Source organism: Cyprinodon tularosa, unplaced genomic scaffold, assembly GCF_016077235.1.
Source record: "Cyprinodon tularosa strain WSP-4 unplaced genomic scaffold, ASM1607723v1 ctg1378, whole genome shotgun sequence".
Taxonomy (NCBI): domain Eukaryota; kingdom Metazoa; phylum Chordata; class Actinopteri; order Cyprinodontiformes; family Cyprinodontidae; genus Cyprinodon; species Cyprinodon tularosa.
In genome coordinates this window covers 74,727-90,376 of record NW_024038198.1, presented here as the reverse complement: position 1 = coordinate 90,376, position 15,650 = coordinate 74,727, and the positions used below count along the sequence as shown (strand labels likewise).

General features: G+C 40.1%; 2 protein-coding genes across 2 annotated transcripts in view; one reads left to right on the top strand and one right to left on the bottom strand.

The window, feature by feature from the left end:
* Positions 1-1,597: 1,597 nt before the first annotated feature.
* On the bottom strand, positions 1,598-9,101 carry ginm1 (glycoprotein integral membrane 1). Its single transcript, XM_038278096.1, has 8 exons — positions 8,945-9,101; positions 8,754-8,825; positions 8,550-8,649; positions 6,662-6,816; positions 6,418-6,577; positions 6,101-6,336; positions 3,097-3,260; positions 1,598-3,013 (listed from the first exon to the last, which is right to left on the bottom strand). Exons 1-8 carry the CDS (start codon positions 9,014-9,016, stop codon positions 2,908-2,910), a joined length of 1,065 nt encoding a protein of 354 aa, XP_038134024.1. The 5' UTR covers positions 9,017-9,101; the 3' UTR covers positions 1,598-2,907.
* An 86-nt stretch (positions 9,102-9,187) lies between these two features.
* ppil4 (peptidylprolyl isomerase (cyclophilin)-like 4) overlaps positions 9,188-15,650 on the top strand; it is a 33,129-nt gene continuing 26,666 nt past the window's right edge. Inside the window, exons 1-9 of the mRNA XM_038278095.1 lie at positions 9,188-9,341; positions 9,602-9,669; positions 12,276-12,340; positions 12,421-12,538; positions 12,641-12,783; positions 14,558-14,654; positions 14,764-14,880; positions 14,961-15,085; positions 15,191-15,257. Coding sequence (XP_038134023.1) covers positions 9,272-9,341; positions 9,602-9,669; positions 12,276-12,340; positions 12,421-12,538; positions 12,641-12,783; positions 14,558-14,654; positions 14,764-14,880; positions 14,961-15,085; positions 15,191-15,257 — 870 coding nt within the window. The 5' untranslated portion in view covers positions 9,188-9,271. The remainder of the gene's footprint in view (positions 9,342-9,601; positions 9,670-12,275; positions 12,341-12,420; positions 12,539-12,640; positions 12,784-14,557; positions 14,655-14,763; positions 14,881-14,960; positions 15,086-15,190; positions 15,258-15,650) is intronic.

Here is a 15,650-nt window from a genome sequence, read left to right as displayed (position 1 = left end):
CCATCTCTCAGTCTGAGGACGTTAAATAAGTTTGAATATTCTCTTGCAAGAGTCTCAGCTTCCTCTTAAACTCCACAATCCCCTCCATTTTCCAGCCACTGGCCTTCTCCTGGGCATTCATCTTTTTTACTCTGACTCCATTCTTTCACTGAATTACAGGGTCTGACCAGGAGAGTACGCTTCTCTTTAGATCTTAATGTCCACAAATCATGACAGATTATTAATAAGTTTAAAAAAGGAATTGCAGGGGACCAGCCGAGGGCCCATCAAGGAAAGTGGAGAAATTCTGAATGGTTCAGTCAGAGCTACCATTATGGATGAGCTTTTTGCACTTTATTTTCAACTGTTACAAGGTGTGCATCTGACTGCTGGTGTTGCTGAAACAATCAAGTTTATGGAAGAAGTCTTCATTTCATGGATTACAATAATTTCTTTTTTTTTATCTGAAAATCCTTCCAGATTAAAACCTGACAAACAGTGCCTGAGATCTGCAGACTGACTAAACTAATACACAATATTCTAATATAAATTATCTTCAAATAACAGTTAACCCTTTATTGGGCACTCAGTTAAATATTTTCAAGCCAATAGTGTTATTGGAATCCAGGACAAGACCTTATTGGAACATTCTAAAAATCTGGATATTTTGATGGCAAAAATTAATGTCAATGCAATTAGAAACGCCAACCTGCCCGGATATATTAAGAAAAATAAAAGTGCTTCATGAGAAATTCATGAAAAACACATTTCTTTGGTGCACCATAACCTTAGAGGCATTAATGCTGATACTGACATTTTTTAGTTTATAAACCTCAATATAATTGTTAAATAGGATTATTAACTCTTCAATTAGCTTTTTACCTTTTTTTCCCCAACTTAATTTCCAGTAGGTATTCTATCATTCAAGGGATAATCTAATTGGTCAGATGCCAAAACAAGATGTACAGCCATGTAGCTGGATCCGAATTGCTGGATATAGATCTTGTGCTTCTAGAACTCACTGAGGGATTGGTGTTGTTGACTCCATTTGTAAGGGGTATGCAAGTGATCTAAAATGGTAACTTGCCCTATAAACGTTTAAATACTTAATTTGGATATCTCTGAAAATGTTATTAAAAAAGTTGACAAATGCAACATCTAACCTCTCGGCAGTGGCCCATCTTCCTCTTTCCCTGGTTTCATTGATGGTTTTAATATTACTCTTTTCTTTAATTAAATTTTTAACCTCATAGCTTTCAACCAGTGAAACACTGGGTTTACTTTCCCCATGGTTTCTCAATGAACTGATCGACTGCAGTCGGCTTATATGAATGACCTAAAAGATAAATTAATTAATCTCAAATTAATGTTTGAGTGAAAATCTACAAGGTGCTTCTTTAACTTTTTCATAGTTTTTTTTTTATATGAAGTCTTATTTCATTAAAAATATGAACCCTAATGTTTCATAATGATGCATCTGCATCCAAACCAGGATTATCTGATACTTTTGAGGTCTGATGTCAGGAAGGACCTTTTACTCCCCAGCAGCTGCTGATTGGATGAGCTCAGACGTTGCAGCGTCTCCTCCTGCAGCCCACAATCATCAGACGTGAACATGGTGTTTGTAAGCAAAGCATTTATTAAGTTCCAACTCCAAACATGTAACACATGGATATGCACTGATTGAACAAAGCCGTTTCAGTTTTCAGCAACATCTCTAAAAGTCATGCGTCCACACTGCCTGCTCTAGGAGCTGATTTCTAGCCTGCTGTGGAAGCTGGGGGCTGCCATGCAGAAACCGTACGCCGCCACACATGCAGCTTCTTATAAAGTCGTACATCATGCCGTTTGAGTCCAGAACGTTTGATCCGAGGAGTAAAAACTGTTCATTAAATGGGACAGGAAGGGACAAAAGCATGCTGAAGGTTTACCGTCAGACTAAAACTGAACGTTAAAGATGGCGTCCTGGTCACACAGAGAGGAAACGGATCATCTGAGGCACTCTAGATTACGGAACAGGAGATTAGCAACGTCCGTCCAGCTTTTACAGGCAAATACAAAACTTTGTGGTTCCATCTGTTCAGTCAGAGCATGAGTTCTCTAAGAGAAAATTCATTTACATTCAACATAAACTGGTACGTTAGTGCCATGAAGGTGACCCTCTAAACGAGGCACGGTGAAGAACAATCGACAGGAGACCCTCACCATGTGCAGCAGGCTTCACAGGAAGGTGCTTCTTCAGGAGCGACATTCAACAGTGACACCAAACATGCAGAGGGAATGATGTGCATAGGTTTGTCTCCAAGGGCCAGCAGAGATATCTGGTTAAAGGGCGACAGCTGTGGCAGGTATGGGGGGTAGGGGGCGCTCTCCCCTCTGCTCTGGGTTGAGGCTTATCAGCTGACTGGGAAACAAAAAGGTCATTTTCTTTATTTGTGCTTTAAATTATTCTGATCTGACCTGCTTAAAGGAACCATTTCCCATGTTTGAAGATGAAAACATTTTCTTCACTCTAGCGGTTTGACAAACATTGGGAGAGGGAAGCCATCTTGAATTAACTTCTTTTGTGTTTAAAGGCCCAGTTTATTCCTGCCGTTTGTTAGAACAGGATTTCTGCATTTCCAGTATTTAGCATGAAAACAAAAAGCACAAAGCCTCCTTCAGAGCACAGAAACAGCTGAGAAATAAAAGTTTGAAGCTAATTCTATTCAAACTTAACCTTAAATGTTTTTTTTTGTCCTTAATAATAAACAGAATCAGCATCATTATTCCCCAAACTGTGGACCATCACCTCCATCAGACGTGAATGAACTGAAGTGAAACAGTAGGATGGGGTCACAGGTCTGACTGGAAGCAGGGAACAGAACCAGGGCTGGACTAAAAACTGGGTATCAGAACCAAAAGAAGCCGGTCCGAACCCTCTCCCCATCAAGGCTTCCTCTCTTCTTCAGGCGGCTCCAGCTCTGCGCTCTCCAACAGATTGAGCTTCTCCTCCTCTGGCATTAGAGTGATGGGGTTGATTTGGAAAATGTTCCTGTGGAGCAGAACCAAGGAGAGCCGTTAGATCACAACATAACCCAGATGTTCTCTATAACCCCCCCCCACAGCAACACTGACTTGTGTTCACAGGCTGGGAAGAACAGGTCCAAGATCTTGACGATGAACGCCGAGCCGACAACACCGATCACAACCACCCACATGATGAGGAAGAAGAGCGGCAGCGACTCGTAACAGAAGCTCCGCAGGCGCTCCCTCGCTTGCTCCACCCACTGACACATGGCCTGAGGAGAGGACGGACAGATTAGAGCAGGACGGAACCACTGGATCAACCCTTAGACACTCTATGGAGATAAAGTCAGCCCATAAAATTGTTCATCACAACGTTTTCTATTACTGAAAAAAAAAATCTGAAAAAATTCTGTTTATTTCTATAGCGCCAATTCACAGCACATGAACAGGACTACACTGAAAAACAGGCAACATCTAAACAAAGGTGTTGATGGCAGCAGCACAGCTGATATTTCGTTCCAGGATGGAGTCACAGCTATTCATGAGATTGCTGTCACTTATTGAACTGAGCCGCTTGAACCCATGAAACATGACCTAAAGCGCTCCAGCGTAGCTCTGGCAGTAGGTTTCAGGTTTTATATCAGGGGAAACCAATTAAAAGCCAGCAGGGTCTGAATAAAGAAAATCATCAACTAGTAAAGGTTATTTATTATAATCTGTTACTTTAAACTGAAATAAAATGAGGTGTTTAAGGATCCATGTTATACATTGAATTTTTAAATATAAGGAAAATCTAAACTGTTTTTTGAAGCAAAGAACAACAATCTTTCAGTTTGGTATATAGACAATTTCCTGATTCACATATTTAATAAAACACCTGAACTGACCATTTCCCGTCTTAATGTTGGCAGTGGGCTTTAGGCTGCCCTGTAAGGCTTTAAACCTGGTTTGAATGGAGACTAAGCCATTCTAGAGCACATATCAAGGAGCTCATTCTGAGCCTGGATCCATATTTATTTTTGATTCTGTTCATGGTGGAGAATCCTGCTTCACAGCAGCAGGTTGAGCCAAACATCCTCTAAATGTTCAGGGTCATCTTTGAGCACCATTTCACTTTTCTTTCACCAGTTCACCACAGTTCTTCCAGCAGTCCACACTTTCCCTGCTCTCTTTTTCTCATCGTCTTCTCCTTCTTTCCCATCGCCCGGCTCGCCACAGGTTTGCCTGCTGTGTCTAAAAGTAGCAGCAGCAGCAACCCAGACTGACAGCAGCTCATTGGCTCATTTGTCTCACGTGCAGCCTGGGGCCGGATGCTCTGGAGGGCTTTACCGTATTAACAGGAGAAGCAGCGCAAGTGAAATTAGACACTGCCGTCAGAAAACACACAGTAATTTATAAATGTCTAAAATCAGGTTGGGTCTGGATTAGCCAGCAGGTGGGTCCAGATCCGGACCACTAATCTGTGACCTCTGATTTAAAGTCTTATACAGCTTCTCTTTCTAGCAGGTTTTCTCCCAGCATGTAGCTCCAATCATTGTCCTCCTAGACTCAACTGCAAACATCCCACAGCATAATGCTGCCAACAGCACGGCTTTGGTTGAAAGACTGTGTATAAGGTGAAATGTAGAGTTAGCTTTCTGCACCATGCAGATAGACCAAAACTGAGGATGTGAGAAAAAAAGATCAACCTATGATTGTTGAGTAATGAGTTTTCAGATTAACATTTGTTTCATCCATTAATTGATACTTTAATTATTGATCATTGAATTTCAGATATTTTATTCATATTTAATTCAGTGGCCTTATATGTTCCTCTTTTGTTATATTTTGTAAATAAGTTGACTAAAGTGAGAGAAAACGTGGAGCATGTTAACTGTAAATAAAAGGTTTTATTTTATTTTACTGTATATTATTTGATTAAAAAACCAAATAAACATCCAAAACAACAAGCAGAATCGGAAGGAAGAGACTTTATTCTGTGGAATACAGACCCGTTCAGTCTTTTGCTGAATATTTTGAGTTTTGTAACAGTTTGACTGTATTTTAATTTCTTTATTCATTGTTTGGTTCCAAATGCTAAAACAACATTTTGTCTAAATTCAATGATACCTATACTAAACTAAAGGAGTTGAGATAAATAGAACTAAACTCATTAATAAAAGAGTTAAATAGAGAAATACCTTGAACTGAAGATTAAAATAGCTAAAGGTTGCAACCTATATTCATAGGACCCAAAGGAATTAAATATCCTAAAATTGAACTAAGAAGGTTTAATACAAAAAGGGATTTATTCCACAATAAATGTTAAATGTAAGTCATTTTCTCTTGTCCATATGTTCAATAACAAGCCGGCATTTGAACTTTACTCCCTGGTCTGTGTCTCTTATTCATCTTTTAGTTAAACCAACCAATCTAATTTGGCAGCGTTTTTACCCAATCTATGTTGGTAAAAAGGCAACCCAATAAAAATTGGTCACTTTGGCCAAAATACCGGTTAAGTAGTAGAGCAACCTTTAAAGCTTTTACACCAAGGCTCCAACTCACAACCTTTGGATTGAAGGGCAACATCTCACAGAAGATGCCACATCTATACTGTCTCATTCTCAGAAAGCAACAGTAAAATACCTAATGACAACTGAAACCTGTGGCCTGTTCAAATTCTGATTATTACATTGTTTATTCTAACAAAAACAGTTTTAACCAACTAAATTGGTTGGAAAAACAACCAATCTATTCCTAGAATCTACCCAAACTCTATCCAACTGACAGTTACATAAAATCTGTCTTTCTACTCACCCAGAAAAAAACATCTGACACACGTGTCACAATTTTGGTTCTGTTTTCTTTTTTCAGTTTCACTATGATCCATGTTTTTCTTTGTTTTCTAGTTTTATTGGTTTAATTCCTATTTTGTGTTTTTTTCTGGATATATTTGAGTTCTTAGTTTTTTTCTGTGGTGCCCTCTGTTGGCCTCTAGTGTTGGTCTCCTTTTCCCTAGCTCCTTCTAGATGAATGGATCCTACCAGCAGCGTGATAAAATCACTTTCATCCACACAGCTCCGACAGCCAATCAAAAAAGCGAAACGCATCCAGGAGTTCAGGTCCCACCTACCGAGTAGGATGATGTAGCTTCCTTGGGCGGGCTGACCCTCTCCCCCTGCTGCGATGGGATTGGTTCTGTGTCATCAGGGATGTCAGTGTAGATCTCGTCATACAGCAGGTAGGGGTCCATCCTTAGAGGGGTTTCTGGAAGCTTCCCTGGAGCGGCGATCTCCTCCTGCGTGGTCTCTGACTGCTTCTCTGTGTGCGGGTACTGGCTGGTGGTCTGAGACATCAGCTGCTCTTCATCTGGTCACAAAATTAGAGGTAAAATGACAAACTGCAGGGAAGAATAATAAAAGAGAAGCCAGTGGAGGTTCTGGAACAAACCTCTTCTAGAGTTTGGGGGATCTGTCACCACCACGTCGTTTTCCCTGGGAATCTGAAAGAGCTCACTGTGTCCGATGGGGTAGATGTTGGTAAACTGAGCCAGCTTCTGGAAGTCTGGGCTCATCAGTATCTTCACCTCACACATGTCTGGTTGGTGGACCTGAGAGGCACAAAGAGAAGGTGAAGACTGCAGTAATAACGCATGAATAAATGGGCCGAAAGGAAGAAGGAAAAAAAAGTGCACCTCTTTGCCTTCCAGCTCGATGACTTGGCTGAAGACCTGCAGAGCCACCACCTCATCGGAGTCGCTGTACAGCCGGTTCTGGCTCACCATCACCCGGGTGACGGCTGATAGCAAGTCCCCCGAGTCAAACTCACTGCTTCCATTACTGCTGTCCACTGGAAAACACCAAGGAGTCATACACTGCTAATCATCCAAAATTCAAGCTGTGTTTTTATTTAAACTTTTAGTAGATGCACATTAAAAAAAAGAAGAAAAAGAGTAAAATCTGGTATTTGTTTGAAAGGATACTGTTTTATTCACATTTTCTAGAGCTTGTACTGCAGTCATAGATTTCCTACCATGCTGAAGCGAGTCAATAACTTTCTGTTACCTAATCGGGGCTTTTTTTTTAACAACCTGCAATGTTTGCGGGTAGTCAGCCGAGGCTCTGCTCTTGGATTTTTTTTAAATCAAAATAAGGCAAGATATAGCTGGAATGGTTCACAAAATCCACGGTTCGGTTCACGGTTTCGTGGTCACAGTTTACGATTCGGTTCGGTATATTTTGGTTGTTAGGAAAATCTATTATGTCTTGTATAGTACAACACATGTTGCACAATGCTTGCACACTGTTGCACTTTTATCCACAACTTTCTTTCCGCCGTCATCGTAGGTCACTCTAAATGCAAAGTGGTCCCATACAGCAGACCTATAAAGTGCTGCTGGCGCGTCTTCCAACTCCTGTTCTTTCCCACTCGCCATACCTACACAATTCTCCACAACAACTGATTTTTTTCTGCTACTTCGCTTCTTCTTCTTGTTTACTACTGGTGATTGGCTTTGGTCGCAGTACCGCCACCTTCTGCTCTGGAGTGTAAACGCTTCGCCTATGAGAAAAAGGAGCAGCGCATGAACCGAACGCAAAACACGCAAACCGAACCGAAACAGGCGAACCGAACGGTTCGAACGGTTTTCATAAATCGTCCCATCCCTTATGTATGTATATATATACAAATTTATACATATTTATATACATACATACACATATATACGCACACATATACATTATGAATGTATATATATATATATATATATATATATATATATATATATATATATATATACACACACACACACACATTTATACATATACACTGTGTGCAGAATTATTAGGCAAGTTGTATTTTTGAGGATTATTTTTATTATGGGGCCACAATTGTGTTCTCAATAAACCCAAAAGTCTCCTTAATAGGCTATATATATATGTGTATATATATATATATATATATATATATATACCTATATAGACAAAGGAAAATTACTCCTTAGAGGGTTAAACCGCATCAAGAAAGAAATAGTCTTTTTAATCTAAATTAGGGGTCATCAACGCGGTGCCTGCGGGCACCAAGGGGCCCTCAAGGACCACATGGGGTGCCCTCAACGCCTTCTGAAAACAGCAACTCAGCAGTGGGCTAAGTTTGAAATTTTATTTTATTCTGTGACTCTTCTTTTTAATCATTTATAGAGCATTTCATCATAGTAATCATATAGGGCATTTTAGCATCTATAGAGATTTTAAAATGATGATGTTTAAAGGAAAATTAGAAATGAAAAGTTAACAATAAAAATGTGTTTAATTTGGATGAAGTTTAGGTGAACGCTGACCCCTCTTGTTCATAGGTCAGTATTGGTAGCCCTTCCTATGATTCGATAGCCATGAAGTAGCCCTTAGCCTTGACATGGTTGGTGACCCCTGATCTAAATAATCTCCTCGATACCAGTTAAACAATTACTGGGACTGAGGGATTTCCTGTGTAGAATGAAAACAATACCGGGTGGATGGGGCTTCCTCCACTCGCAGTCTAACATTCTGCTTTCCAAGCTTTAAGGAAAATGGAGCAAAACTCACAGAAAACAGCCTGACAGTTGAACCTAGTGACCCCAGAAAGCTCCACGGGGATTTCATTGACCAGCACCTGCTCCTCACCCACTGATATGTTCAAATTGATCTGAGGAAAATAAGAAAACACAGCATCCACCCCATGAGTCATCTCCTTTTTCCCAGAAAGAGGCTGAGCATAGACGGGAAGCCTGGATTATTGCATCAATTCACCTGTAAGCTGCTGGACTGCTGCAGCTCGGTGTCTGACAGTGGCCCCGCTGTTACGTTAATCAGGATATTTTCCTGCGTGGATAAACAAGTCAGTGTGAAAACAGAAAAGACCAAAACGCTTCACGGCTACATTTGAACGGAGATCCTAGCACTGTTCCTAAAATCAGAAAACACTCCTATTTTGCTCCTACCGTGTTCAGCTGCTTTGTCGTCGACTCGGCGACAAAGAGAAGAACAATAAAACTAACAGTGGGACTCGCCATCTCTGGTTTTAGCTCACGTCCATCAAAAACCAGACTCAGGAAAAACCTCTGCGCACATCTAGTTACTACGCATGCGTAAAGGACGTCCCTACGTTTTTTTGCTTTTTTTCTCGCGACAAGTGAAAACCACAGTTAGCCGTTCCAGTTCCCACTCCAAATGAGTGGTGGCGGTAATGCGAACTTAAAGTTGTTTGCCAACCGCCGAATAAACTTTACCAAGAATAGAAAGTAGAAGAAGAAGAAGAAAACGTCAGTATGGCGGTGCTCCTTGAAACGACGCTGGGGGATATCGTAATTGATTTGTTCACAGAGGAAAGACCTAAAAGTAAGACTATGAAACAATTACCATTAACGAATTACTATCGTATTACGTCGTTTATTACTAAATAAGACATCTGAGAGCTGAATTATAGATTATAGCAGTGTTAGCTCAGATGGCTAGCTAATGTCTGTCCGTTTTATTCACGTTTTGTTTACCTGTGGTTTACTCTATCAGTCACTCACCTAAATGTGTCTAGTTCTTATTGGCAAATTCATTTTCCTCATGTTAACTTGGTGCATCTGAAATAATGTGCTTTCTTTCAGCCTCACTAAACTTCCTGAAATTATGCAAGATAAAATACTACAACTACTGTCTCATCCACAATGTGCAGGTAAAATGAAACTGTCTTCCTATTATTATCATTAATGTTGTAACTTTCTAAGCTAGCAACCTACTTCTCTGTATTTTATACTCTGCATTGTTAGTTAGACTCCATAGGAGGGCGCCAATAGAAAAAAAAAAACCAAAGATGACATCCAGAGCAACCGTGGTTGAATATTTTTTTCTTTTGTCAAATATTATCTGGTAGGCACCTTTGTCAACTACTTTAGGTGCTAAATCTTTTTGGTTTAACAAACAGAGCTCTTTAAATGATAAAAAATTATATCTCATTTGTTGGAATTGGGCAAGTATTGGCAGATTTATGGCTGATAATAAATCAAGATAATTACAATTATGGACAATAGAAAATGAATTAGAAATAACTGAAAATTGTTTACAAATGAAAGTGTTAAAGATATGCTCTGTGTATGCACCTTGAAGCTCTATCCCTCCGGTTCTTTTCCCTGAAAAGAGATCACTCGTGGCAAAGAGATCAAATCTTTGCCACATACAGAATGAAGATCATAACTGTATATCCAGACAGGGGAACTGTCCTAATTAGATTAAAACATCAGTTTTGACACTCAACAGGCAGAAAATACCAAGGTGTAATAAACTCACATCATCAATGATAATTATTCTAATAAAAGGACACATTAAAAAGAATATTAAAAGGAGGATAACTTTTTTGTATTGAAATAGATATCAAAATGAATCTTTAGTATTTAGATGGATAATAAACAATAAAAATTCCAGTCTCACAAATGCAATGAAACAGAGGGTATCATTCATTTCTAATGATGCTTTACTACTGAGAAGGACGAGAAGATTATGAGGGCCAAATAGATTTGTTGTTTTTATCCAGTTTAACGGAGTGTCTGGAATTTCCATCACAGCAGCATTAACCTGAAAGAATCTTGGATTAAAACCACCCTGCCTTGCCTTTACTAACCTGTCTTTTCATTGTCCATCATGTCTCTGGAATTTCTGAATATAATTAGTAGTTTACTCACACTTTCTTGAAATGAAAACTCTACTGAAATAGAAGACAAAAACTAATGAAGTACACTAATATCTATCTGACTTTTATTTTCTTATTTATTTGTGTTTTGCATATTAACTTATTTTACTGGCATATCAATGAAAAAGACACATATTTTTAATAATTTGTTTAATTTAGGGAATAGGAGCTGACCGGAAACAGAATTCATATTTCCAGCTATTTAAAAAGCCATATGTTAACAATGACTAAAAATATTAAATAAACAGCTCAATTAAGTACAATATTCAGATAAATATTTTTACCATTTTCACTCTGTCTTGTTCAGTTTAATGATTTCAGACAAAAAAAATGTCTGATTTCCGAGAACGTTTAAACCTGCCTTACATATACAGTCGGTGGTAAATGATCAGTACGTCATTGCCTTTCATCAAGTTAAAACAAAAGTCTCTTACACTTTGAGCAGAAAAATAACCCCTGAAAAAGTGATGATGTCATTGAGGCGACTCGCTGGCTCGCGAGCCTTAATTGTTTTTCCAAGTGCCTATATCTAGCAGATGAACCACACTAAACACAGATTACACAGTTTCATTATAAAACTACGGTAGATATATATACATAGATTTTGATAAACAGAAAGATGAGAAAATACAACCATGTGTCCAGTACTGAAAAACAGTATAGAAGTATATCAATACATAAGTGGAAAAGTATCATTATCAGCTTTGTCTAAAACATCTGGAGCATGTTCTAAGATAAAGAAAATATTAATATAAGTTTAATGATCAGAAGTGTGGGGGAAATAGAAAAAAAACAAAGATGATACCCAGAGCAACCATTGTTGAATATTTTTCCCTTTGTCCAATATTATCTAGCAGACAAAGCACACTAAAACAAACATAACATTTATGATCCACTACAATTTTATCTGAAAGCAGACTACTCTGCCTGGTAAAACACTACTTTATCTGTCAAATATTAACTTTAAATCATAAACCGTCACATTCCAAAGTTCTGATTCCTTTTCAATGCAAATTTATAAAAAAAAAGATCTGCACAGATTCATTATAAAAACACAGTAGATATCAATACATAGATATTCGTCAACACAAAGATGAGAAAATATGAGAGTGTGTCCGGTACTACACAACAGTTTAGAAATATATCAATACATAAATGAAAAAGTATCTTTATCATTTCTGTCTAAAACCTTTGGAGCATGTTCTAAGATAAAGAAAATATGAATATAAGTTTAAGATCAGAACCCTGGAGAGGAAACTGCAATATTTTAACCAAGACGAGCTACATTAAATACTGATAATATGATGAGAAATCATCTGAACAAAATGGGATTTATATCCAGAAAAGCCAAACTAGAGCTGTTATACCAGATAAAAGCTGATTACCTATCATTGAAGGTATAGAGCTGTAACTCAGCTGGAAACACTTTCCTTATTCCGTTGATCCTTTCAGGAAAACCAGAGAAGCTGCAGCCAAGTTATCCGCCTTCCTTTTCTCGCGTTCTACCTGACTGGTAGATTTATTGTTTGAATTGTTGGAAGTTCTGCTGTATGATCAGTTTTCCCGCTAAAGGAAAAACTCTGTCCTCTTCTCAGAGGGACTTCATTGTCCAGACTGGAGATCCTACTGGGACAGGCCGCGGAGGGGAATCTATTTTCTGGTCAGGCATCAAAACCATTGCAGGTGTGTAAGGGAACCAGTTTGAGCGCTTTGTAAAACCTTTGTATGCTCTATATACAGCAAACTTTATGGTGATCAGGCACGATTTTTCGACTCGGAGAAGACGCCACGCATCAAACACAGGAAGAAGGGGACGGTTTCCATGGTGAACAATGGAAATGATCAGCATGGCTCTCAGGTGAAGGAACCTTTTGACATCGTTAGTTTGTAATTTTAAAAGCATAGCTGTTTTTACTTTTGTTAATGTCCAATTTCACTGATGAAATTCGTCCATCCATAGTTCCTCATCACCACCGGGGAGAACCTGGATTACCTGGATGGAGTCCACACCGTGTTCGGAGAAGTTACAGAAGGTTTGGACATCCTGGCTAAAATCAACGAGACCTTTGTTGACAAGGACTTTGTCCCATATCAGGACATCAGGTGAGTCGGAGCAGAACGTTCAGGTGTTCCAACCATAAAGGGCTACATCTGATCCCAGCCGAACATCCAGAACATTTTATCATAGGAAACTCATGAGCTTCAGTCTGCTTTAAGTGGTATAGCAAAACAAAATAGTTAATAGATGTAAAGTAAATATTATCCATAATGTTTAAAGAAAAATTAAAAAAAGTCAATTAATTTTAGAAAATTTTTTACTTTCTCACTTTGATAAATTAGGTAAAAATGCTCCTTTTTGAGGACAGCAGATTAAAGAAACATTTGGAGCATGCAAGTCAATTTGCCACAGACCTCTTAGAAGAGGCAGCATTAGCGATAAAATCCAGATGAACACCTAAACCAAAGTACAAAAGGCAGAAAACGTTATACCATGTAAAACATGGTGGTGGCAGCATGATGCTGTGGGGGTGATTTCCTCCAGAAAATGGAGCGTTTGTTAGGGTTGATGTAGAGCCAGACGGTGGACAGACTAAAAATGTAATGGTTATTGATTCAGTTTTTTTTAAGGCAGCCTAGAGCTGCTTCACCATGTTTGGTTCTGTCTGCTTGAGCTGGAAGGCGCTCAACGGGTCATCAGAAACCGTCTCTGCAGAGGCTGGTTCTAGGAAAAGGAGCACTGTAGCTAAAAGTCTAAAGGTTATATCCAGGATTTTAGACCGGCGGTCCTGGATGGAGGGACGGTCAGTGCTGCAGTTTGGCCCCGTCCGGTTCTGGTTCTAGAAGACGAGCAGGAGCTCCTGCTGAAGGCTGAACTTCCTTAAAGGGGTCATAGAATGATTCTATAGGGTATTTAATTGCTTGTCCTTAAGGTCTCTGAATGGGTGTGTAACATTGGTTGGGCTGAAAATGGCATATGTGCTGTTCTATGAGCTCTAATGCAGCCTGGTTAAAAGCCCCAGAATAAAACGACAGGTTTTCTTCCTTATATGGTATGCTCATGAATATTTAGATGAGCTGTGCGCTGATTGGTTGGTTTAGAACAAGCGAAGCTGCTGAGCAAAGACGCATCATAGCAACAAGCACTCACTCACTGAAACATCAAATTGTTGATATGGTAAGGTGACCAGACGTCCTCTTTTTCCTGGACATGTCCTACAAAAAAAATGTCCGGGGGGAAATTTCAAAATCGTCCCAGATTTTGGTCGACTACAGTGCAGCATGTAGTCGAAACACACCGGGCCCTCGAACCTAGCCACTAGCTCCAGGGCTAGTCCGATCGAACCTGACCTGGTGGTGGTAGCCTGGACACTGACAGCCCTGTGCTTCTCCCCCCGCCAGCAGTCCGCTCTACACAATGCGTATTTCCTGTTTGGTACCGTACCGGCTTGTTTTGTTTATTTGACCGCCATTGTGGGAAACGACTCGTGAAGATTGACCAGCTAGAAGAGCGAGGTGCACGAGAACACTGGGACCCTTTATCTACCTGGATCCCGCTCTTTTTCACCCTCATGTACCTCAGTTGTCGCACAAACTTGCCCCCACTTCCTCAGCGCCTCAGCCGTATCTAGACCCACAGCTAGATTCTGATTGTCCGTCTTGCGTGGTGGCGTGGAATAACATAGCGCAGACCATCCTTCAATATTGGACATAATTTAGGAAAATATCTGCGTCATACCTGCGACAAGCCAACTGCGACACACTGCTGCAGGAGGATAACCAGCCCTTTAGTTTCCACAGGAAGAACCATCTCTGGGGTTCATAGAAAAGATGGATCCAGTTGCATCATTATTTTAATGAAAATCCTGTTTTACTGCAGGATCAACCACACAGTGATCCTGGACGATCCTTTCGATGACCCTCCTGATCTGCCGGTTCCTGATCGATCTCCTGAGCCCACCAAAGAGCAGCTAGATGTGAGACCAGCTGTTCATTGCAGCCATTGAGGGACTCTCAGCTGCATCTAAATGATATTAAATGCTCTGCATAGAGGCATCCAAAAGTTTTTTTTCCTTCCATCTGCAGAGCGGCCGTATAGGAGCCGATGAAGTGATCGATGATACAGATGGGAAAGCGGCCGAGGAGCTGGAGGAGAGGCTGAAGGAGAAAGAAGCAAAGACTCAGGCTATTCTGCTGGAGATGGTGAGCCACAGATCTGCTCCTCTGCTGAGCTCTGAAGGTCCCACCTGGTCCACCTGACGGTGCCCTGACCATCCCTACAGGTGGGTGACCTTCCTGATGCAGATGTGAAGCCTCCTGAGAACGTCCTGTTTGTGTGCAAGCTGAATCCAGTCACCACAGACGAGGACCTGGAAATCATCTTTTCTCGCTTCGGCTCCATCAAAAGGTCAGTCGGCCCTCTTTAGCTTTATGCCAATCCTTATGATCTTTGCCAGTTTTTCTCTTCTCTTTGGATATTTGATAGACAACATTTCTTGGTTCTTCTGCACAGCTGTGAGATCATCAGAGACTGGAAGACTGGAGATTCCCTCTGCTACGCTTTCATTGAGTTTGAAAAGGTGAGCAGCTTTGTCTCTTTTCACCAAACACTTTTCTTTTATTCTGACTTTACAGGATGAGAGCAGAAAATCCAAAACATACACTATTAATACCAATTTCACTCAAACCTATATCTTCTTTTTGACTCACACCACCCACTGGAACACAAACTTCCAGTCATCAGAACCTTACAACAGCGGGCCGAGCACGTTCCTACTGAAACAGAAGGGAAGCACAAAGAACAGAAACACTGTAAACCTGTGGATACTAGTGTTGCGCCGATGCCATTTTTTGGCCCCGATACCGATACCCGATACCTGGCTGTGCAGTATTGGCCGATACCATAATAATGTAAAATAATTGCCATCATGGCTTTGTCAAGCTGCTGCCTACCTTTGTGAAGCAGGAAAAAA